General features: G+C 36.8%; 3 protein-coding genes across 3 annotated transcripts; 1 reads left to right on the forward strand and 2 right to left on the reverse strand.

Moving 5' to 3' along the window:
- Positions 1-4,809: 4,809 nt before the first annotated feature.
- On the reverse strand, positions 4,810-5,760 carry or95a1 (odorant receptor, family 95, subfamily A, member 1). Its single transcript, XM_056756011.1, has one exon. It carries the CDS (start codon positions 5,758-5,760, stop codon positions 4,810-4,812), a length of 951 nt encoding a protein of 316 aa, XP_056611989.1.
- On the forward strand, positions 5,622-22,040 carry LOC130428473 (odorant receptor 131-2). Its single transcript, XM_056756547.1, has 2 exons — positions 5,622-5,712; positions 20,730-22,040. The coding sequence occupies exon 2, from the start codon at positions 20,741-20,743 to the stop codon at positions 21,686-21,688; it is 948 nt and encodes a 315-aa protein (XP_056612525.1). The 5' UTR covers positions 5,622-5,712; positions 20,730-20,740; the 3' UTR covers positions 21,689-22,040.
- LOC130428149 (uncharacterized) lies at positions 11,631-24,526 on the reverse strand. Its single transcript, XM_056756012.1, has 2 exons — positions 23,935-24,526; positions 11,631-12,257 (listed from the first exon to the last, which is right to left on the reverse strand). The coding sequence occupies exon 2, from the start codon at positions 12,246-12,248 to the stop codon at positions 11,631-11,633; it is 618 nt and encodes a 205-aa protein (XP_056611990.1). The 5' UTR covers positions 12,249-12,257; positions 23,935-24,526.
- Positions 24,527-24,598: the final 72 nt, after the last annotated feature.

Genomic DNA, 24,598 nt, shown 5'->3' on the forward strand with positions numbered 1-24,598 from the left:
GGGGCAAAGGTTCATCTTCCAACAGGACAATGACCTTAAGCACACAGCCAAGATAACAAAAGAGTGACTACAGGACAACTCTGTGAATGTCCTTGAGTGGCCCAGCCAGAGCCAGGACTTGAACCTGATTGAACACCTCTGGAGAGATCTGAAAATGGCTGTGCTCCCACGCTCCCCTTCCAACCTGATGGAGCTTGAGAGGTCCTGCAAAGAAGAATGGGAGAATGCACTGATTCTAACCCTGCCGGTTTTTATGTAACGTCTCTTCCACTGCTTGCTTCTGCTGCCTGAATGGATGTTTTTGTCTGCACGTACACAGGTTATAATTGCAATGCGCAGGAGCTTCAATGAATCCGCGTGGCTGCGCACTTGCACAGCTTAAGGAGAACATAGGCCTATTTCTGTGCCAATGCTTTACATGTTTATCACAAATTGCCTGTGAATAAAGAGCTATCAGCGGATCCCTTGCAGTTAAATATTTCATCTAAGCAGGAAAAAGGCCCAGTGGTTAGTTCATACTTGTTATGGTGTCAGCAGTGTTAATGTGAGACAAGGATGAACTGTGCTATAATATTTAAAAAAAGCCATGACTGATCCCAACCAGTCATAAGGACACAACTACACTTAATTGTTACTTTTGTATATTTAAAAATAATTGTATACAGTGACCAAATGTGTCCAAAACCTTTACCATGAGCCTTGATGCATACCATAGGATTATTTTGTATTCGTCAACCTATCAAATCACACTTCAGGTGTGATTCTTAAAGTAAATTGTTGCATTACTGTTTGCTTGATATATGTAATATCTGTTCCTGAGCCTTAATTGTCTAAGGCCGTATATTAAGCACCTCTTTAACTCAAAATAGATTTAGTTGGCATATTTTGTAACAGTTACAGTGCTGAATTTACTATGCTGTTGTATTGAATACAGAAATCATGTAAGGCGAATTAAATAAAGTTATGAAAGAAAATAACAAAAAAGTTTAAAAGGCATTTTTCTCTCTTCTATGTTTTCTTTCCCTTATCCCAGGTTCTAATTTCCAGATATGAGTAATATACTCTAGAGTTGAAAGGGGTTTCCACTTCTTTGTCCCAATACTTCATGTTATTGGTACTTACAGTTATTTTCCCTTTTTTTTTACAAGAACGAAAATAAGCAAACAAACAAAAAATGTAAGGATATCTCCAGAGTCCAAAAATAGTCCATTGTACTCAGACGAGAGGTCCCCCATAAGTGGTACAAAATACAAAGAATGATAAATGTTTTTTACTAATAAACGAAGCAAAAGATTCCACATCCAGACACTGACATAGATTTTTAGTATTGAAAAAGCCTTTATTTGCAGGGTCACGTATTAAAAACATAAAGTGCATCCTAGCAGGCCTTCATCAGGGTGTCAAACAAGAACGATAGATATCTTTACAGATTTACGCAACATTTATATATTTGGAGGTCTGAAAGTCGTCAGATTATGCCATAGAATAAAACTGGAAAAAAGCCTAATTTAATAAAATTTTAAATATATAGGTTGATGTTCCATAGCAATTTCAACAGATAAATGTGCATTTTGTTATGACATTGTCAGATAACATTTTAATTCATATTACTGTAAAGTAGAATCACGTACACTCATTGTTGCTGTGTACACGTGATAATAACCCTTATTTATTCTTGTCAGATCCTCTTAATAAAATAACATCCTGGTTGGGCAGATATAAAATTCATTGAATGCATACATTTTTACATTTTTCTATGATTAAATTGACAGATTATTATTTAAAATATAATACAAATAAGTTTTTAATAACAAATATTACATTTTTAAGTATTTTAATTGCCAGCTGGATATTTTTGGAGATGCTAAGAAGAATCTGAAGGGGCAATGCCCCCTCGTCTCCCCCAGGCCTGTCACTTATTAAAGTAGGGTGGATGGATTTTAAAATGCTAATTCCAAAATGTTATGTTTAGAAAGCTAACTGGTGGAAAAGAAAGATGTTTGTCTGATCTGTTGAGCTCACAAAATAGTTTTTTTGGGTTTTTGTTGCATCAGAGGACAACAAATTGTATTGTTTGAAAACCCCATAGTGGAGTAGATTGTAACAAAAGCACACATTGTATCTTACACTAGCTCATTATATTTATGGATTTGGTAGATTAAATATTTTAATAAACAAATAATTTTTTTTTCCAAAGCAACTCATATTGCATTATATTATAATTTTTTTTCAGCTCATAAGGGCTGTGATATTTTTGCAGAGGATTGAAAAGCATTTGTGTATTTTGTAGATATGTGTGTGTAAAAATGTGTTGAATAGCATTAATCGGTGTGTGTGTTCAAGTCCTGCGTTTCTACAACTTTTTTCTTAGTCACGGTTTGTTGGAATAATGAGGCCATAAGGTGATAAAATATGGCTTGTTTTTATTGTTTTATTGTCATCAAATATACTGAATTGCTGACATTTAGAGTAAAATAAATCTGAATGCATTGAATGCTCAGCAGACATTGTTTAGATTTTGAAGAGCATTTGGTATAGAAATTGTCACTAAGGACTGTGAGACAACATGAGATAATGGGCTTGTTATCTTTACAAATGGGATGACAACACATTTTAATTTAATGACTTTCTGTTCTAATTGGGCCTTAAGGGAGAAGATTTATCCCAGTAAAAACCCTTCTTACAATCTCAAACACTAACACAAGCACAATCTATTTTGGTATATCATTAAATGGATGTCGTTATATGACAATTCACAAAAACATAATTTTTTTCTGGAACTTGACAGTTGACAATTCAGACGATCAACTTCACTACTGCACAATACCAACATCATTGTTTGCTGCTGAAAACATTAAAACAAGTAATTCTGCCAATTGAGACAGTTTAGTTTAGGATGTCACGTTTTCATTATTTTCCCTATAAAGAACACAAGAGCTGTCAATCTGACCCCAGGTTTAACAGCAAAATTTGATAGAGGCCTTGTCATTTCATTTTAACCAGCAGGTGGTGATATAGGACACAAGAGTGTGAGGGAGGTTTGAACTGTTGCTCTGTAACCACCTTAAACACTATTTAGTATTTGTGTAAATGTGAAAATTGAACTTAAGTAAAAAAAACAATATAGATGTGAACATGCAAAAGTGACAAAGTCTTGCTAGTGCATTGACTACTTAAAAACTTTACAAATGAAAATTTCGTGAAAAATTAAATGATAATGTCCATTGCCTCCTCTTATCTTATATTGCTCTGTTTATTTGATGGGGACTATTATGATTTGTGGCTATGGTCTGAGAGATAAACATCACCAGAAATATGCTCTAGTTCATCAGTATAGAAAAGACAAGTGTTTATTTAACTTCATAAGAATTACAGTATTAATGAAAATGTGACACTTTGATGCAAAGGAAACATACAGAAACAGCAAAGCGCATCACTACTGACAGTAAATATGTTTTAGAAATCGTAATTATTTATTGAGCAAGAACTAAAATTTTATCTCAGGCACTGGGAATTTGAGCAATTTTGCCTCTTAATACCACAGATGGTTGTCATGCGCTATTTGCATTAGCTTTAACATCTAGCATGATTAATCATTTGCACAATTATTTTAGCTCCATACAATTACAGAAAAAGCTTCATCATCTTCTTGATATTTTCATTAAGGGATTGTGGGTAATATTAGCCCAAAAAGCATACTCCAAATTCCAGGATGCAAAACTTTAAAGAAAGTCCAGAAATAAGCATACCAGGTATGTTCGGAAGACTGTTCAGTGCACTATTTTCAGTGTACTTTTGGAGTTAGAGAACTCTCACACATGACAGTCAGCATACAGGTGAGTCCAAATGACTCTCCTAAAATGTTTGTTTGAAAATTATGTACAAAAATCTTAATATTTATATATACAAACAAAAATATCATATATTTATACCAAATAGCATGCAATACACTTTTTTAACAGTGAAACAAGAAATTACAAGCATTATATGGTTGGCATTAAGATTGCCTTTTGGGAATCTACTTTTTTTTTTTTAAATACATATTTCACAAACTCACTGTTCATATGTGTATATTTGTAATATATGCAGCTGTACAATATTTTTACAGCTGCAGATAAACAAAGAGACAATTCCAAAATGTAATTTAATCTAAATTTCCAGATGTATTGGGGTCATTCCAGTCCAGTGAATTTCAACAAAATCAAACCTCAGGAGTGATAAAGTCATCCAACAGCAATGAGAAAGACTGACAGCATGACAAAACAAAAGGTTATCTCTAAACGTTTCCTTAATACTTTTTCTAATATTACTGTTAGATTGCTTAAAAGTGAGTATGAACTTGTTTTCCTTGAGGTCTGAAAAATGCAGAGCATCCTTTTTGTTATTTTGACCTGTTTCTCCAGTTTTCATTTGCTGCAAATAAACGCAAAAACAATATTTCTATTTGTAATTTGGGAGAAATATTGCTAGTAGTTCACAAAATGAAACAAAAACAAACAAATAATCCAATACACATATCTATAAATAGTACATTCAAAAGTAAGAAAAAATTGATCAAATTGAAAAAGGAACATTTAATTAAATATCAAGTAAATTTGCAATGACCCGTAAATGAGCACGGATGAAAAAACAAGAACTGAGCAAGACAAATCACAACAGAGACCTCAAATGTAACTCTCTCCTCTCCTATACTCTTATCTTTCTCCTTTCTCAACAGAAACTTTAGCACTTCTCATATTATTGAAACCTTAAGATCACTTTACTTTGGATAAAAGCCTAAATGTAAATGTCATTGAACCACATGAAATCTCATTTAGTCATTTTGATTTCTTTCTGGGGCTCAACTCGGGCACCGTAACAAGGAAAGGTTTTAACCATGTAGCTCCTCAGGGTTTCATCTCTAAGACCATAAATGAGTGGACTCAGAAACCGGGGAAGTAAAATAAAGCAGAAATAATAGATGTAAGACATATCTCCTGAAGACAAGGTGACATGCTGGGTAAACAAGAGCTCTGCGACAGGCTGGGAAAAGGCCATCATGCTGAGGAGCAGCTGAAACCCGTGCAGCAGAACCGTGTGGAGAGCCTTGCTCACCGACGCCCGGTCCTGCCTCATTCTCCGGGTCTCCAGCAGGATCCGGATGTATGTGAAGAGGATCACCATGGCCACCATGGCGAAGAAGATCCCGTTCAGGCTCACTTTAAAAAGGGATTGGATGGGCGAGGCATTGATCACTACGGTTTGACACAAAACGGGTGTGGAGATGACATCCACGCCCGGTTTGAGCCTCATGAGGATGAAGTCAACAGTGGGCAGAATGCAGCTGATGACCCACAGGCTCAGAATGATGATCCAGATCCATTCCGGCCTCCAGATGGCGGGACGGTGGAGGGGGTAGAAGATGGCCACGTACCGCTCCAGGGACATGGTGGAGAGAATGAGGGGGGTGTTAAGGAAGGTGGCGGTGGACACGAACAGAAGAGGGGTGCAAAAGATGATGGCGAAGTGCACTCTGCCCACAACTAACAGGAAAAGCAATACTGAGGAGAAAAGCTGAAGGGCGTCGTTGATCAGCATGTAGGTGAAGAGGATGTAACGTGAGCTGTCAAAGAACTGCCTGTGAGATGCAAACGTGTAGAGCGTGAGGATGATGAAGCACAGGAAGACAAGGAAGAAAGGGATAACCACAAACACCTTCACAATCATGGACAGGTTTGTGCTGGATGTTGTGTTGCTTGGGAGCTCGGTCAGATTCTGCATGATTTTAAAGGCTGAAATGCAACACAATTTTTATAAATAAAATATACGACTCACCCTCGTTTCATTCCAAACCTGTATGACATTCTTTCTATTGCGGAACATAAAAGAAGATATTTTTTTCAGAACGTTGATAACTGAACAACACTGACCCCCATTGACTTCCATTGTATGGACATTTGTCAAAATATCTGCTTTTGGGTTCGACAGAGGTAAATAGTCAAATACAAGTTTCGAAGGATGTGAGGGTGAATAAATGATGACCGAATGATCATTTGATGTGATTTCTATTCCAAAAATTGAGTAACATGTTTCTGTACAAATCTATATCAATATTCACTCACCGCACTGCCTCTGTTGGTAGAGAAATAGAAAGATGACATGACATGGCTAGCCCACTTTTATACATTGTGTTTCGCCGATGTTTTTCATAAGAAAAGATTAAGGAACAATTTGAGGCGTGTTACTTATGGGACTTGATTCCTATGGGAAAAATTAATTTCATGCTATATAGTCACAAGACATCATTATAGTAATTAGATATTTGACTGCTAATTAGCTAACAAGATTCACACACAAGTTCAATCTTTCAACTTTGAAAGATTTTTGAAAGAAAGTGGTGTTTTTCCGTTTACTGAAAATGAATTTGGAAATCTGAGGTTTTGGAATGACTGAAAAATAATTAAAACAATAACAAAAGTGATACTTGATGAAGTTGTAAAGAAGCGTGGAATGATGGGAGTTGTCATTTCCACCTCCACTGTTATGGATGAATGAAATAAAATTAATAATCTGATTTCTTTCACATGCATTTGAAGATAATGTTTCATGCTAACTTAAATGTTTTCATTTTATTTGTTGAAATGAATGGTAGAATGTTTTGCAAACAGTTTTGCCTTTTCAAAACAATCAATCTTAAAGTACATTTTAAAATACAGACAACGTTCAGAGAAAGCCTAACTATATGTATTTTTTACAAGGCTCACTGTTTTGCTTTCTATGGATCAAAAGTGTAAACCAAGGACAGCACAGAGACATGTTGCCATTGATGATGCAATTAGGAGGAACATTACTCTGGTTAAAATGGAAGATTTATCTGGATTCAAACATTGTTAACTATTGGAAACTTGTGGTAATATGGCTACACAAGTAAACTACATATACACCACTGTCTAGTAGTTTTGGGATATTTTGCAAAAATCTTACATGTGCCTTTAATTATTAAATACTTCCTTGCTATATATGCTGAGGTTATATAAGCTGTCAAATATTCACAGTTTAAACGGGTACCGAAAGTGTTTATGTGTTCTCATGGCTAGTCATTAACAGAGCTGTCGGTTGTTGACAGTAAAGGTCGTACTCCGAGAGGAAAGTACATTGTCAGCAAAATCTAAGGGCAGTAAGACACGTAACACACAACTGCTTGTGAAATGTTGAGGGAAACATCGAGTAGCCAATAGCAAAGATTAGGTTTTGTCATAATCTGCAGCAGTGAAAGCCCAGCTGCATGATTTAAGTCAACAAATAGAAGTTGTGACGCAGCTCTCTGACATACTTTATCTGACTGTGGTAATGTCAAAAGATTTTAGTCATAATAACTTGAAGCATTGATTCTTTTTTTCTATTATGGTTTAGAAATATATGTTTGCATTTTAATTCATCCAGATATGATGTAATATCATAAGGCAAATTTCCAGCATACATCAAGACCGTTAAGTGTTGTAGTTTTTATTGATAATAGCTTATGATAATGTTTAACGGTTCTCATGTTGACAGCCTTAATTAAATAGACTGAAAATGTAGGTCAATTGTTTAGAAATAAAGAAATTCTAAGGGCTCACAAACAACTATAGGACTCTATGCAGTTTTGCAGGAGTCAAATATGAGACTGTGCACATATTGTGCCATTCTCACAAGGGTAAGATCAGGGCCCCTATTTATCAAGTTTCTCGAGTGCTATTTTAGTCTTAAGTGCTGAGAATTCATGAAATTACTCCTACTTCCTGAGGAGTTGGCCAATGGGTCCATTTCATTCAACATTATACGTGCACAAATTCAGTAATGCCCTGCATGGCATAATTGCGGGCAGAGATGGCACAAATACATAAAAAAGTATTTAGTTACAAATTACAAATACTTACTCGCTGAAAAAACTACTTTTTAATAATGAATGAATAAATTCCTTGTAACAATTTGCAATATTTTTTAAGTACAACGTGCTGCTAATAATCAAGTGCATTTCCTAACCAGAATGAAAGCAAATTATATTTATTACATATAGCATTTGTTAAGATATTAAGTATATAATACTTAATGAAAACAAATAAAAAATCCTTCAGGTTGAACAAAAACATGTGTCACACTCTAACGTCATAGTATTTTCATATAAATATGTGCTATATTTACATCAAAGATGGTCAAGGGAGAAGAGATTGATTGTTTCTGTACTGGAATTAGCACAGTTACTGCTCAAATAAAGATTTGCCACTTTTTGTGATTAGGTTGTGCCTCCCTCAGCCTAGACACAAGCACTGCTCTTCTGAACAACTGTGACAACTTAAACACCCAAACTTCAAAATAATACCAAAAATCTCAAATATAAATCAACACAAAACAGGAACAAGTCTTTGTTTTTTCTGAGAAACATGCGAGAGTAACGAGGGGGCACGGTGGCTTAGTGGTTAGCACGTTCGCCTCACACCTCCAAGGTTGGGGGTTCGATTCCCGCTTCCGACTTGTGTGTGTGGAGTTTGCATGTTCTCCCCGTGCCTCAGGGGTTTCCTCCGGGTACTCCGGTTTCCTCCCCTGGTCCAAAGACATGCATGGTAGGTTGATTGGCATCTCTGGAAAAATTGTCCGTAGGGTGTGAGTGCGTGAGTGAATGAGTGAGTGTGTGTGTGCCCTGCGATGGGTTGGCACTCCATCCAGGGTGTATCCTGCCTTGATGCCCGAAGACTCCTGAGATAGGCGCAGGCTCCCCGTGACCCGAGGTAGTTCGGATAAGCGGTAGAAAATGGATGGATGGATGCGAGAGTAACAGTGGAGTAAGATACACAAAGGATAAGAGGGGAAAAGAAGTCCATCACACGCTCAGATTTTAGAAACACTCTTACATAGAAATTCACGTCATTTAAATATTATCATCATTATTGATTTATCTCATCCTCCCCCGCCCCACCCTAAATTAATCAGAATGTTATTTTTTATTACTTGAACCACTTCCCTGCAGATGTAGCCTAACTGTGATCTGGCATGACCAGACAACACAAGTCTCTCTTTATCTAGCAGATGAATTCTAGCTATTTGCGCTCATCTTTTGGCCTTTGACTTTCAGTGAATGCTATCTGGTAGTATAAATTAATAGATGCTTTATCTTAAAGCACTTTAAGCACAAAAGCAGTTTCTTTACTTTCTTTTCTTAAAGTCCAAATGAAATAAAAAAATGACAATTCAGTTCCTTGTAGCGTTTAGAGTAAATAGCTTATCAATGTGGATCATTTCTTTTTAAAATTCATGTACCCTCATGATCTTCAGTTAAAATCTGAAAATGCACTTCCTTCTTAAAATGACTATCTATCTCAAATTACGTTAATTTGAGAAGGATGCATCCATTAACTCCTCCCCTTCAACAATCTGCTGCCAGTTTAATTTCAAAATCAATACAACAGGTGTTTTTCACATCCAATTAATTCTTATTGAAAACCGCGAAGGAGCAAGTGGCCTCCTGTTTGCCAGGTTTGGGCCACAGGCATATCACAGCAATGCCACACGTCAGCCAAAAACAAGACAAATAAAGCAGAGCTGACCCAAATATAAACAACAGTTTATTTCAGTTTATTTATTGAGTTTCATTATTATTATAGTGATGATTGAATTATTAGTGATGAACATCTGCTGTTGATGAACAGAATTGCTGCAGGAAAAGATCAACAAATACTAAAAAATTATATTAACCCAGAGAAACACAACCACTTCAATCTGAAATACAACCCAACTACCAACATTGTGTTATAAGAACGCTACTTAGAGGTTTTTCCCATTTTACATTCAAATGTCAGTTTTGTATATGTCTTTGGACAAAAGTCACCATCAAGGTGACCAGTGTTTCCATGAGTTGGGCTCTTGGCGGTGAGCTGCCATTTTGTGCTTTAAAGTACATTTGTTATGGTAATGCATATGCTGATCTAATCAACAGTTGTCGGTTGGTGTTCATTGAGATTACTATCATGTTGAAATTTGATTCATTGATCTCATCTGGTTAGATTGCTGTGCTGTTGATTTTGGAGTTTGATTCTATTTTCCCGCTAGAAAGATTTGTGAAAATAGACACATATGATATTTACACTTCAACAGTATTTAAACATAGAGATATGAAGAATCAGTGTGTGAAACTCAACAATGGTGACAATCAGTAAAACAAAACTTTATGCTGCAATGCATCATAGAACAAAACTCCATTTTCACAAATCTTGCTAGACATTAAAATAAAATCTAACTCCCTAATCTTATAATGTTCTTTCGTGATCAACAGCATAGCACTCAATCCAAACAAGAGCAGTAAATCAAATTACAACATTATTTGATAGGGTTCTCATTTACATTGCCATAACAAGTACATTTAAAAGCACACAATTAAAATAAATCAAATCAGTGAAAGTCAAGGGTATAAAACCCAACTCAAGCAAACACTGATCACTATGATAGATGACTTTTGTTGCTGGAAACGTTCTTAAAACTTTAAAAGTGTTTTTAAAACATAATCAAAAACATGAAAAAGAGAAACGTTCTTAAACGTTCTTATAACAAAGTTTTGTCAGCTGGGTATTAGTGTATTATTTGACCCAAATGTAAGATATAGAACTGTGGGAAATCTATATGTGTGACCAGTCATATATTTGGCTGAGATATGGCTATACCATGAGCTGTATGTGGCCACATTCTGGCAACCAGATCTAATCCACTCATGGACCGTGTTTCTTTGCTGTATGTGGGCCTAGTTATGTTGTCCAAAAGGCCATTAGTGGGTAGCCACAGCATTGCATATCGATGTCATTTAATGTGTTTACTAATTGTTTGAAGCAGCTGATTTGGAAAATGATGCACGCTGGTTGCCAGGTTGTCTGATCCCTTTGCTCATTACAGTACATGGAACAGGATGCAAAGCACATGTTTATTTAATGAGTTTCTGTTGTGATTAGGCACCTAAGAGATCCTTTCACTAGTTTTAATGATGTAAATATGAACAAACACTGGCCAACTGAGAATACAGAGCCCAAGACATTTAACCTTATTGAGACACTTAAAAACGCTGAAAGGCCTTTCAGATAAAAAGTGGACATAATAAAAAATTCACAAATTTCATTTAACGTCCACAATTAATTCAACAAATATTTAATAAATGAATATTTGAAATTAAGTTAAATAAATATAAAATAAATGAAGTTTAGAGTTGCATTATGCTGGAAGGTAATCTATGAGGGTTTATGCAGCTTTATGCAAGAAAACTCTTGCATAATCTCAGTGGTTGTTGAATAGGTCCACTGATGCAAACCTCTTTTTAACCGAATTAAAATGACGTGCTGTCTGGGTCATTAATAAACATATAATGTGCTTAAAAAGTCTGTAGCTGTAGGACGATTTCAACATTCACAATTCACTGTAACAATATTATCACATTATCTAGTTAATTGATAATGTTAATGATATGGAATAGAATTTGAACAATTTGTTACAAAACTTGCATCAAGCTTCCTTTTAGCATACAGAGAGGAACCAGAGATGGAAAACAGGTAAATTGAACAGTTTTAATGATAAACCAAGAATAACACAGAGTAGTGAAACAGGTATACAGCTTATCTAAAAAAGAACTTAGTTCACGACTGGTAGAAGGCTGAGGATTGCTGAAGATAGCAATGTGGTTGATGTGTCTGGCAGGTTATGGGTAATTCCAAAACGATACTAAACGTTGAGGTGTGAGGTGTTATACTCCTATATATAAACTCCTCTAGGAGAGCTGGATCTAGAACATCGTCTCTGTTCACCCTTGATCGTTCTTTCGGTCCAATGCCTTCCCAGTCAATCAGGTATTCCAACTGACTGCCTCGGCGGTGGGAGTCCATGATGGCGATCACCTTGTAGATGGACTCTTCCTCAGTGACTTCGGGAGGAGAAGGTGAGTCCGGCACATCAGATTCTGTGGGTGAAGAAGACAAAGGGTCAGTGAAGGGTTTGAGAAGGGATACATGGAAGGTGGATGCAAACTGATATTTGGGGGGTAGTGAGTGTTCGAAGGAGACCTCGCTGATCTGCCTCTTCATGGGAAAAGGTCCAATGTAACAGGGACTCAGCTTACGACACGGCATTCGGAGACGAATATCCGGAGAAAGCCAGACCTTATCCCCAGGCTGGTATACTGAAGTGGGTAGTCGTCGGGCATCTGCGTATTTCTTCTGTCTCCGAACTGCTCGTTGTGTATATGTGCGACATCCCATCCCCTTTTGCTATTTTTTTTATTAGAAAAAATAATAAATTTTATAAAGACATCAGTTGCAAAGCCAACAATATTAGAATGTTGGCTTTCATTCTTAAAATAATGCTGTAAAAGAAGTCTGTTGTTTCTACATTAATTTGGAGATAATCAATATGAAATTATTAGAATTTAAAAGTAAATTTAAAATATATCAGCTGTGTGTGATTAGTTAGATTAATTAAACAATTGACAGCACTAAAATAGACATGTTAAACAAAATAAATAGTGTATGTTTAATTTAACTATGCATGTACTATTAATCGCAGTTAATGGCACGGAAAGGGTGCGATTAATCGCAATTAATTACCCTAATTTTAATATATAATTATGGCTGTATTCAAATTAAGATTATAAAATATACACTTAATACAGTTAAACACAGTTACACACATACTCCAAAGAAATCAAGTGCACAATATGTACACAAAATGCTTATCTGCCAACTATTCTTTTAAAATTATCAAATATTTTCATCATGTACTTATTGGTTATTTGTGAAATTAAGTTGGATGGATAAGACATTTTGCAAATTGACATTACAAATTGACATTGGCATTACAATGTAATATTACTTGTGAATTATTAAGACATTTGTTAAGACAGTTCAATGCAGACGTTGCCTTGATGTTTAAAAATAATTTAGTTTATTTAATTTAAAAATGAAGGTAGATCTTGGTAAATTTAATTATATGAAGACCATCATTTTTTTGCAAAACCATTTTTTTTAGAAGTGTTTGTTATCTTTTGACAATTCATTTTCTGCCAGTGGATCCAAATCACAAAACAAAAACATGTGGTTCTCTGTTGGATTACTGAATCACTGAGGGTCCTGATGCTTACACATGCATGAAAACAAGGTAGCCAAATTAGTATCTTCACTTTCATCTTATCTTTATTTACAGTCTTGATTGCCATCCTTAATGGCTAATTATGTGTTTTCTTTTGCAACTCACTGCCCTGATTAGACCCCAAGACGACAACACCATCCCTTTGCACATAATGCCTCATTATAATGTTTAAATATTTGGAATAAACACTGGCCATCAGAGATAACTTTCTCTAATTCCCTAGTCCCTACAAGTCACATATTGACGATTCGTGACAGAAAGGTCTGAACAACATGGAGTCAGCGGGGTCGGATCCTGTCCGCACTGCTCTCACATAGCAGGATGTGTTGTTGGCTCAGCTCATCACCGCCGCCCAGGAGATGGGAGCGCTCAACACACAAATGGCACAGCTATGTTCCCATATGGAGGAAATCCAGCTTAATCCCGGGAATCATTCACCGAACGCTGAGCCTCATGCTAATAATCCGCCAATCTACAATGGTGATCCAAACTCCTGTAGAGATGAAAACTTACGTAAAAAGATGATAAGTCTCTTGACAAGCCCTTGGACGCCAGGTAGCAGGGGGACAGAACTCTCTCCCTCATTTCTCATGTCACTAAAAGCATAAATTTCCTGCTCTCTGGTAACCACCACAAGAACATTGTGTTGTACATTCTCAATGTCCCTGGGAACCAAATTTTGTTGAGGCATCCTTGGCTTGTACGACTCAATCCTCATGTGGACTGGCCATCTAGTTCTGTCTTAACCCTGGAGCCCCTCATGTCACGTATCTTGTCTTGGTCTTGCTTCCACTCATGTTTCTGTGTCTTGTCTTTCGCAGGTGCAACCCGCAGACTTAACCAGTGCCCCGATGGAGTACCATGATCTCAGTGCAGTCTTCAGTAGGTCCCAGGCCACCTCTCTTCCTCTGCATTGCCCCTACGACTGTGCCATTGACCTTCTTCCGGGCACTTCTCCGCCCAAGGGTCACCTGTACTCCGAAAGAGAAGCAATGGACAAGTACAATCAGTAGTCCCTTTTAGCTGGTCTCAATGGTCACTCATCTTCCCCTGGGGGCGCTGGGTTCTTCTTCGTTGGGAAGAAGGATGGCTCCCTTTGCCCTTGTATTGATTATCAAGGTTTGAATGGCATCACTGTTAAGAAAAGGTATCCCCTACCTCTCATGTCTTATTCCTTGAACACTTAAAGGGAGCCCGGGTCTTTACCAAATTGGACCTACGCAACGCCTACCACCTCATCCAGATATGAGAGGCTAATGAGTGGAAGACGACTTTCAACACTCTGTCTGGACATTACAAATATTTGTTTCTCCCGTTGGGGCTCACCAATGCTCCAGCCGTCTTCCAGGGCCTCATCAATAGCATTCTGGGTGACAAGATAAATAAGTTTGTCTTCGTGTGCTTGAACGACATCTTTATATATCCCCCCTCTCTCCAGGTACACACCCAGCAGGTTAGGTGGTTCTTTCAGCGTCTACTCGAGAACCAGCTTTATGTCAAGGCAGAGAAGTGCGAATTCCATGACAAATCGGTTCCATTCCCTGTTCATATCATTTCTTCCAGTGGTATCCAGGCGGATTCGGCTAAAATAACGACTGTCGCAGACTAGCCCACCCCCGACTCTCGTAAGACCCTCCAGCACTTCCTCGGTTTCAACAATTTCTGCCGGCGATTCATCCGAAACTTCGGCCTCATTGCCGTTAGACTGGCCATGGGCAAAGTGGCTTCATTGGCTGGAGGGAGCAGCGCAGCCCTTCTTGGTCTTGACGGACCATAAGAATTTGCAATACATCTGTTCAGCCAAGAGATTAAGGAGGCGCCAGGCCTACTTGACACTCTTCATTGACAGTTTTAACTTTAACCTCTCGTACCGGCCGGGGGCCAAGAATCTCAAGCCTGATGCTCTCTCGTGGCAGTTCAAGACTCCAGAGAGAGAGCCCTCAGTTGAGGCTATCCTCCCTTAGAGTAACAGCGAGTAGCCATTGCCGGTCGAGGGGTGCAAGTACCAACCGAGTGTCCAGAGGGCCGGTTATCGGTCCCGGCTGCGCTGCATCCAGATGTCCTGCAAGTGGGGTCACTCCTCCAGACTGGTCTCCCATCCAGGATTTCGTGGAACGTTGGCTGCCATCCATCAACATTTTTGGTGGCTGTCCCTTGCCGCCTATGTGTGTGGTCAGCGTGTATGGCTCTCTACCTAGGATTTGCCTCTCCAAGCGCCTTGTCAGAAGCTGGTGCCCAGTTTCCTTGGTCCATACCGCATCACCAAGGTGGTTAATCTGGTAGATGTCAGGCTCAGACTCCCTCTTCTGCCTGGTCGGGTCCACCATCTTTTTCATGTTTCCAGGTTCAAACCTGTGTTCTCCTCTCATCTCCATCCGGCCAGAAGTCGAATTATTTTCTAATAACAAAGTTCGGGAGTAGCACATCCAAATAATTTATCCGGGCAATATGTCATCAAAAATTACATCATCTATCTTATCATCATAAGAGGAAGCCCCTATAGATATAGACAAAGCCATCTTACCTTTCAGCATCCCTCCACCAAGCCAACTCTGCACTGTAGGTCCATTTTACTTCAGCCCAAAACAAGGGGGGATTACTCTTTGTTCGGACCAAAGTACCAAGCCAGCAGCCCTCTCACTGCAGTGCACCAAATACACTTATTCACTATGTTATACTTATTTTCAAGTACGATTTTGTGAAATGCATAAATGTAACAATATTATAATAATCTCAAGGTATGGAAGGAAGGAGTCGGGAACCGGAAAACATTAAAACAAACATTAAATAAAGTAATAATAGCCGGCGGCCCCTCACGGCCGACCGCCGGAGAACATTACACAAATACAAACACAAATACAAACATGTTCGGGCCCGGTCCTCTCTCTTCGACGGTCCTGTAGCTCGTTCCTTTTATATGCTCCCTATCTCCTACGTGATTCGATCCCGGTGTGCACACAGCTGGCGCTCATTCACAATTACTCACCGGACTCGAACCACGGTCTCGCCCCGCCTACTCTACTACAGTAATGTAACGGCCCTCCAGTGGCGGTTCTACATTGAATCACTCCCCGGGCGAGATCCGCTCTGGGTGCCCCCCCATCTACTCCCACCCATCCGAGAGAAAAAAAGCCATGTTTTACCATAACTATATAAGTGTAAGACGAACCTTATATTTCTCAATTGCACAAATCCTTCAACAGAACATTTTAAAAACACAATTCTGCACAAATCAGTATAAGTTATCAGAACTTAAATATACTCTATGTACATAAATGTTGCAACATATGTACATGATGTACATATGTATCATGATGTAACACGACCAGAGAACAACAACATTAAAATATTAAGAATAATATACAAATAAAATATAGAAAAAATATTCTAAATAGCACAAATCCTTCATCACACAAAAGCAAATCTAATTATTACACTATTGCACTAAGAACAGAAAACACAAACTAAACCTGACCTTTCTGGCCTTCCTTAATGCAAAATCATCAATAATGTCATCATACGAAATCTGCCCCCTATTGAGTTATTGATACTGATGATAGGAAGGCCAGTGAGCTGTTCTTGAGACATGGTTGACCTCAGGTATGACTTGATCAACTTTTGAAAAGCTCCTCTCTGCTTGAGCCACAGTGACTGGCAGAGTAAGTGTAATCCTGAGAGCAGTCCAAAAGTTGGGGTAGATCTCTGATAGATCCTTATCATGCATAAAAGTGATAAAATTCAAGGAGGCTGATGGTTTTTGATGGCTGACCAGTGACAGAGGATTCTCCAAAATACTTTAGAAGTGCCCATGAATTTGCAATTGAAATTGACATCAAAAGACAGTAGGCTACAGTATAACTCTTATGAATTGCAAATTTAAATAAACATGCCCTTACATGCCAAATGTCTGTCATGACTCATTAGACGCTTTATTAATCTAATCTAAGGGAGGAACAATTAGCTCCTTGGTTACTGCCTCAAATTATATTCTTTGTCACGCATCAGAGTTATAGCAAATGTTTGCCTTTGAACACATCCAGACATATGTTAATTTCGTTGGCTAATTACAGGGCCCAACATTAACCCCAATGATGGAAATAAATAATAACTTTACTTGTAACAGTTTTGTTGCAAAGCACAATCTTATGGTGAAATTAGATCTCGTGTTTGTTGAGTTAAGACCGAATTATTGTTGTATAAGCATCATAGCAAGAAGGCTAACAAACGTAAGAGTTAACGTTACCACCCATTAACATTAGCCCTTCATTGATGATGGATAACGTCACCGTAATCATACAGAGAGAACGTAGTTACATACCTTTATCTTTTGCTCCTTTCTCCGCTTCTACTTTGATTTTTTCTTATATTGGGCACCTGACGGCTTAAACCTTTTTCTCTCCATCGCTTTCATGTTTATCTGGCACTCGACAATCAAGACTAAACCACTTCACCTCCACATAATCGTTTTGGATTAACTTTTTTTATTAGCCATTTCACACACAATGCAGAAAAAAAACGTGGAAAAATAGGCCTGTGCTTTAAAATTATGAATGAAATGTGCGTTATTTAGAAGAAAGTCAAGGTGTGACTGATTTTAGCCCACTAAATGGGCCCCCCTCCTTGTCCGCTCCATTTGGGAGAGGTGAACTGTCCATCAGGGGATCAGCCCCTCCCCTTTACAGTTTTCACACAGCTTCTGCGCTTCTCAGCAAGCAGGGGCGGCGATTTGCCAATTCCCCACACAGACAGTTATATTATACATAATAGAAACCTGCTTTGCGGCGCGGATTATTTTTCTTTTTCAAGTGCTTGTGCCGCCCCCAACGTGTCGTGAAAATTTGGCGCCCCGGGCGGCTGCCCGGTTCGCCCGTGCCTAAAACCGCCACTGCGGCCCTCTAAGAAATAGTGGGTTATTTCCAAAAAGGGCCAAACCCAATATTTGGTTTAAATCAACCAAGAAAATGTTTGAATTTGACCCAACAATAAGAAAAACCAACCAATACGTGCATTTTTATGCTGATTTTGAATAATGGCCTTGTCAAAGCTGTTTGAGAAATTCTTCATTGTTTCCTAATCCTATTCAGTGCTGTACATGGTGCACTTAGAGACCCTGAAAGCTCATATGGTGCAATCAAAAAAATGTGGTACATTTTCAAAGCACATCTGTTTTATTATGTGGTTAGAAATAGACTCTAATAAGAAGACACACAATGTCACCCATTGTCCATTACCCATTGTCCAATGAACGCTTTTTCAAATGATTCCTAAAGATCCTATTTTTGTTATCAAGGCACTTTAAGTTCCCTGAAACCTTCATCTAATGATGTTGTTACTCACAGAACTGTGAAACTAAAATGATGTGGCTGAAAATCCCCAAAATATCTAGTCAGTGTGGCTTAAGTGATTTTCCACTTTAAAACAACATATTCAGAAAAATGTTGAAAAAAGGGGAAAAATATTAATGACATAGTAATTTATTAAATAATAAATAAATAATAATTTAAGCTTATCACATGGCGCTCGCACTAAAAAAAATTCGGCCTAGTACATAAGATTGATGTATTTTGATTGCATATAGAATTTCAATCCATTTGGATAACAAATTTTTAACCTAAACGAGTAGATTTTATGTCATAATATTCATAAATAAAATGTGTTTTAAATTGATTTTTACACATTTAAGTAATTTTCATAAATAAATCAAACGTTTTTTATTTTATTAATCAATTTGTATTTATTTATTCCTAAAGATAAAAAAAAAGAACAGTCAGACCACATCGTTTCACATTTCTTCACCGATTTAGAAATAGTTAACAACTATTAAGATAATTAAGGTAGTGTAAAATGCACTACCTTACAACATTTTTGTTACATTGAACATTACATTTACATTTAGTCATTTAGCAGACGCTTTTATCCAAAGCGACTTACAGATGAGGGAAACAATTGGAAGCAATCGGAACAACATAAGGACCATAAAAAAGCTGGTTTCATATAGCCTACCACAGCATACAGAGCTAAGTTTTTTCAAAGAACAACTGCAACTCAGTACGACATGCAAATCAGTAAACTTTTACTATAATATATAAGGTAGCAAAGTAAACTATATGGCTTGGTCAAATCTAAATTTATACATTTCAACAAACAATCATTATTGTGATCACTGTTTGCGTTAGTAGGGCTCTTGATTCCTGACTTTTGTTAAGATAAATCTCTTTTCTCTCTAAGTGTAAAAAATAGTGTTTCATAAAGAACACTCGTGCATTAATAAGCAAAAAAAAGACACACCTTAAAATTTAGTTTTTGTAATGTCTATCAAGCTTTGATAAAGATAAGAAGTGACACAAAATAAAGTGAAATTTGATGCTTTTAAAGTTTTATTTTATGACTGATTTGAATGTCCTGGTTCATAAATCCAAAGATACTGTTATAAAACAAACAGACAATTGTCACTTAGCCATCAACAGGCATCATACAATCCCAAGGTTGACAAACAACCAACTATTTCAGATCAACTGCAATGCATGCTGGGAGTCATGAATGAGTTTTGTACTATGTTACCCAGCATGCATTGCCAAATGAAGACAACTTTTGTTGATTGTCAACATTGTTGAGTTTCATACACTGATTCTTGATGTTTAATTGAGTCACCAATTTACAAAACATTATTTTTTAATTAGTTCACATTGTGTTTTAGTAAAACAGTTTATTTTTTTAACACAGTAGGATCAGACAATATTCACACATTAATAACACAGTCCTGAGCAATTATTTCAATATCCACACAATGATTACAGTCACCAATCACTTGATGGATCTTAGTTTTCATTGCCTCAGACAATATCAGAGTCAAGAGACCAACTAAAGCAACCACTGATCACAATAATGGTGGTTTGCTAAAAAAATTTGCTTGTAACAAGTTGACTTATTTTTTTTTAACTAGGTCCAAATTTTTACTTTTTTAAGTGCACGGCTACGACAGTGATGTTGCATTATAACACGTGTCTATTTTTTATTAGTTTGTTCTAAAGTGTATTTATGAAAATTACTTAAATGTGATGCATATTGATTAAATTGGGTTTAATACATACGATTGTGTGTGATCATGTTTCTTATCAATTTTAAACGCATTTTATTTATTAATATTATTTCATAAAATGTACCCATTTCATTTTCACATGTCTGGCAAATTTAAATCACATTACGCTTATTACTTTATTTAGTTTAAAAATATGTAATCCAAATCGATGGAAATTTATATGCCATCAAAATACATAAAACTTATGTATAGGCTGAAATATTTTTTGAGTGATCCACATCCCTGTCTCTACAGAGACATGTTTAAATTTAGCTCTAAGCTGCTGTCATTCACTGCAGTCATACATTCCTATTAAAGCCTATATAAATGATTGTTAACAGCTCACTTCATAATTTGACTCACATAGCAAGAGCTCAGACCGTCCTGCGTCATCAATACATTCAGTAAGTGGTTTTATCTTGTTTTCAAGATCAATATGGACATTGTAAAACTGATATTTTGTAAAGTTATGATACTTGAATTAATAATTGTTTTGTTGTCTGAACACTTTTCTTAGATGTGGAACCAATGGCCACCCAGAATGCAAGTGAAGATGAGCAGATTCACCTGATCCAAGTGGACCCAGTCCGGAGGAATATATCATTGGCACTGACCCAGATCTTTGTGTGGCCGTTCATTTTCCTCATCTTCTTCATGCTGTTAACATTCTCCAAGAAAGAAGCGTTCAGAACAGACACACGTTATATACTGTTCGGTCACTCTCTTCTTGTAGATATATTGTTTCTTTTGCTGACGGATTTAGTAGTTATACTTTCATACAATGTTGTGTTAATACCACTGCACCTATGTGTCCCTGTTTGTATGTTAATGGAGACTATAACAGCATGTGCACCATTAACAATCTTGGCCATGTGTTTGGAGCGCTATGTGGCCATTTGCATGCCACTGCGACATAACGCCATCTCCACCTCTAGAAGAGCGCTGATGGTCATTCTCATGATTTGGTTTTTGAGTTTCATTAGCCCACTTGTTGATATGCTCATCCTGGTTTCCACCGCTTCTCGTGAATACCTGTCTCAAAAAACACACTGTCACTATGAGATTATGATCCCGGAAGGGATTCGCCGTTTTGCTAGGGGCCTCTTGTTTATTGTGGGGATGTTGATTATCCTCTTAATAGAGGTGGTCTGTTATGTTATGATATTCCTCGCCGCACGTGCGGCCTCAAGTGACAAAAATTCTGCATCTAAAGGACAACGCACAATTTCCCTGCACATCATTCAGCTTATTCTGTGTTCTGCTGAGATTGTGTGTCCGTACATTGAGAACGTTGTAATGGAATATGACATTCAAACATATTTGACTGTGCGTTTTGTCAATTTCCTGGTGTTTAGTATCACATCACGAGCAGTAAGTCCTCTTGTGTATGGTTTTAGAGATGAGAAATTCTATGCAGCTATGGTGTATTACCTGGGATGTAAAATAAATGTGATCTCATCTGACACAGATAGATAAACATAATTAACTTGGAAAGTCTGTGAACTCAAGAGATCAAAATGCACTGGAATCCATTGTTCAGTTATTGAAACTCTATGATGTACAAAATATAAACAGAAGGGTCACAAACAACGGGCCACAGTGAATGCAACTCAAATACTACAAGTTCACTTCAGACTATAAGTGGCAATATTTGCTGCATTGGCATCTTCAGATAGTATGTCATTTATCTTTACTTATGCTTTCTTGTAAATATATGTGTCTACACAACCTGTAATTTATAATGTAGATGAACAAATGCATTCAGAATACATTATTAAACAAACTAAATAATATTAAAATTTTCAGTCAATTATTATGACTTGTATTTTATACTTTAGTTGCCGCATTAGCGGGTCTAGTTGTCACAGTAAAACGTATTTAAAAACAATTATTACAGCAAAAAAAAAAAAACATACAGTACAACTATCATATTGCATATACGTAGATTCATGATGTTTTGAGTATATCACCATAATTTATCATCAATATTTTCTTATTTATATTCCACACAGTGTGTAGAGGATTTGACAGAGCATATGTGTAGAACATAAACTGTGAAACACAAATCAAGTTGAAATTAAAAAGATTATTTAAATAATATGAAAATGGACTGTGATAAATAATGCAATATAACATTCAAACATATGTGACTGTCTATTTGGCATCACTTCACAAGCAGTGGATACTCTGATTTATGGTTATATAGATGATAATTGTAATGCAGTTTTTTTTTACAAAATAAAGATTTTAAATGCCATCTGGCACAGATGAACAAATCCACAAAACCTCAAGGGAATTTCTCTTGCAAACTACAAGTATGTCTCGCGTTTAATAAATTGCTTAAGGGCGACCTCTGTTGATTTTACTGAGCGTGACAGGTAGAATACAATGTGTCTTCTGTTATTTGTTAACACTCATTATGACTTTTCACAAAGAACTTAGTAAAATGTTGAAATTTGCAATATACAGAAATTGGAGAGCAACCAGATTATTGTATAGGTAACAAATAACTGTAATTGTAGAATTTGATTATTCACCTTGGATTTAAAACAAAAATCAATGTTTTGAATTATTGTCAAGTATCTATATATTTACAATATAATCACGCAAAACAGTTGCTAAATTACTGTGGCAGCAACAAAGTGGGTGATTATACAGGAATAATCACAACTGATGGAATTTATCCAGCTTACAAATTAATATTAAAAAATAAAATTTTGCAACTTTTCCTAAACACATGTACAAATGTTAAAGTTGTATTGATTTAAAATGATTATAAACTTGTTTTCCTTGCAGTATTTGAGGTCTGAAAATAGTGAGCATCTTTTCTGTTATATTTACCTGTTTTTACCAGATTTCATTTTCTTCAAATAAATGCAAAAATAAACAATATTTTTATTTGAAATTTGGGAGAAATATTTTTAGTAGTTCACCGAATGAAACAGAAATTATCATGTTATGTAAACACAGAAGTGCAGCATATTTGACATTACTCTCGAAAGATAAACAACATCAATGAAAAAAGCAATGTGTGCAATGCTATGTTGTCTTTACATGCAAATGTGACATGATGCAATCTTCACATCCAAACAGGCTGCATTGTGATCCTGTTATTTGGACCCTGAGCTCTATAAATTCCTTTGTTTGTATGTACGTTCTCCACTGAGGCAGATAAGTACTTGTTTTTTTCTGGAACATACTTATGCATAGGTATAAACTAATTTAAACGGGGAAAATAGAGCAATTTAAGTGGAACTATTTGCTGCATGAGGAAGTTCATGCAACAAGAAGTCAGCATCTAAAGGGGATATATATTACATCATTAAAATTTCTCATGCTTCTTTGTGAATGTGACCGAATGACACCTGACCGATCAGTTCTGACTTCTATTTCTTTTCTACTCTTAAAAAAATACTTCTAACTTAGCTCTGTATTCTGTGGTAGGCTATATGAGACCATTCTCTTTGATAGCACTTATGCTTTTTGTTGTCTCAATTTATGCTCTCCCAGCTGCTTCCATTGTTTTCCCCATCTGTAAATCGCTTTGGATAAAAGCGTCTGCTAAATGAATAAATGTAAATGCATGTATGCCTCTATAATCTTTGTTAAGTTTGGTATAATAACTACAGAAAGAAACTAAAGATGCTCAAATGTTTACTGAATTATTCTTAGTTATTCAATAGTTCAGCTTCAAAATTAATATTCTGACATAATTTACTCACCCTGCTGTCATTTTAAACCAGTGAGATTTTCTTCTCCAAAACATAAAAGAAAAAAAACAAATTGATCCCCATTGACTTGGCATTGGTTTTGTGTCCAGACAATAGAAATGAATAGGGACCAACGTTTCTTCGTTACCTACATTTAAAAAAAGATCCTTTATAGACAGCAGTGAAACCAAACTTCAACATCAAAAGACTTGAAGGTGAGTGATTTATAACGGAATTCTTATGTTTTGGCAGAGTTCAATTTTAAGTATGTTATCTCCCATATAAGTAAACACAAGGCAAAGGCCTAACACATGGCTACACCTCATATTCTTTGGGAAAGAGTTGGACAGGAGTTCAGTCCACTAGGTTTCTCTCTTATCATGAATACTTGTTTTTCTGCCACACCCCTTTGAAACGTGCAGAACATGTTCAGCAGTCCAAATACATGCTGTTCTCAATACACATGGTTTATGTATGTTATGAAGCAGGTCACAGTTCACTCCCTGCTGCCTACCGTGAGCTCTCTGTGTTTACCACAGCCTGTTATAACCTCTGTGCTGACGTAGTATGTAAATGTGCGTCAAACCCCTATCTTTCCTTGAACTAAAACCACTAAAATCAAGATTAAAGGTCCGAATAAACGGATCAATAGGGCTGTGCGCACGGAGGGCAGAGT

This window comes from Triplophysa dalaica, chromosome 9, assembly GCF_015846415.1.
Source record: "Triplophysa dalaica isolate WHDGS20190420 chromosome 9, ASM1584641v1, whole genome shotgun sequence".
NCBI lineage: Eukaryota > Metazoa > Chordata > Actinopteri > Cypriniformes > Nemacheilidae > Triplophysa > Triplophysa dalaica.

What these genes read in the sequence shown, in the direction of transcription:
- LOC130428149 (XM_056756012.1), bottom strand. Translation starts at nt 12,248, where the DNA reads ATGGGATGTCGCACATATACACAACGAGCAGTTCGGAGACAGAAGAAA.
- LOC130428473 (XM_056756547.1), top strand. Translation starts at nt 20,741, where the DNA reads ATGGCCACCCAGAATGCAAGTGAAGATGAGCAGATTCACCTGATCCAA.
- or95a1 (XM_056756011.1), bottom strand. Translation starts at nt 5,760, where the DNA reads ATGCAGAATCTGACCGAGCTCCCAAGCAACACAACATCCAGCACAAAC.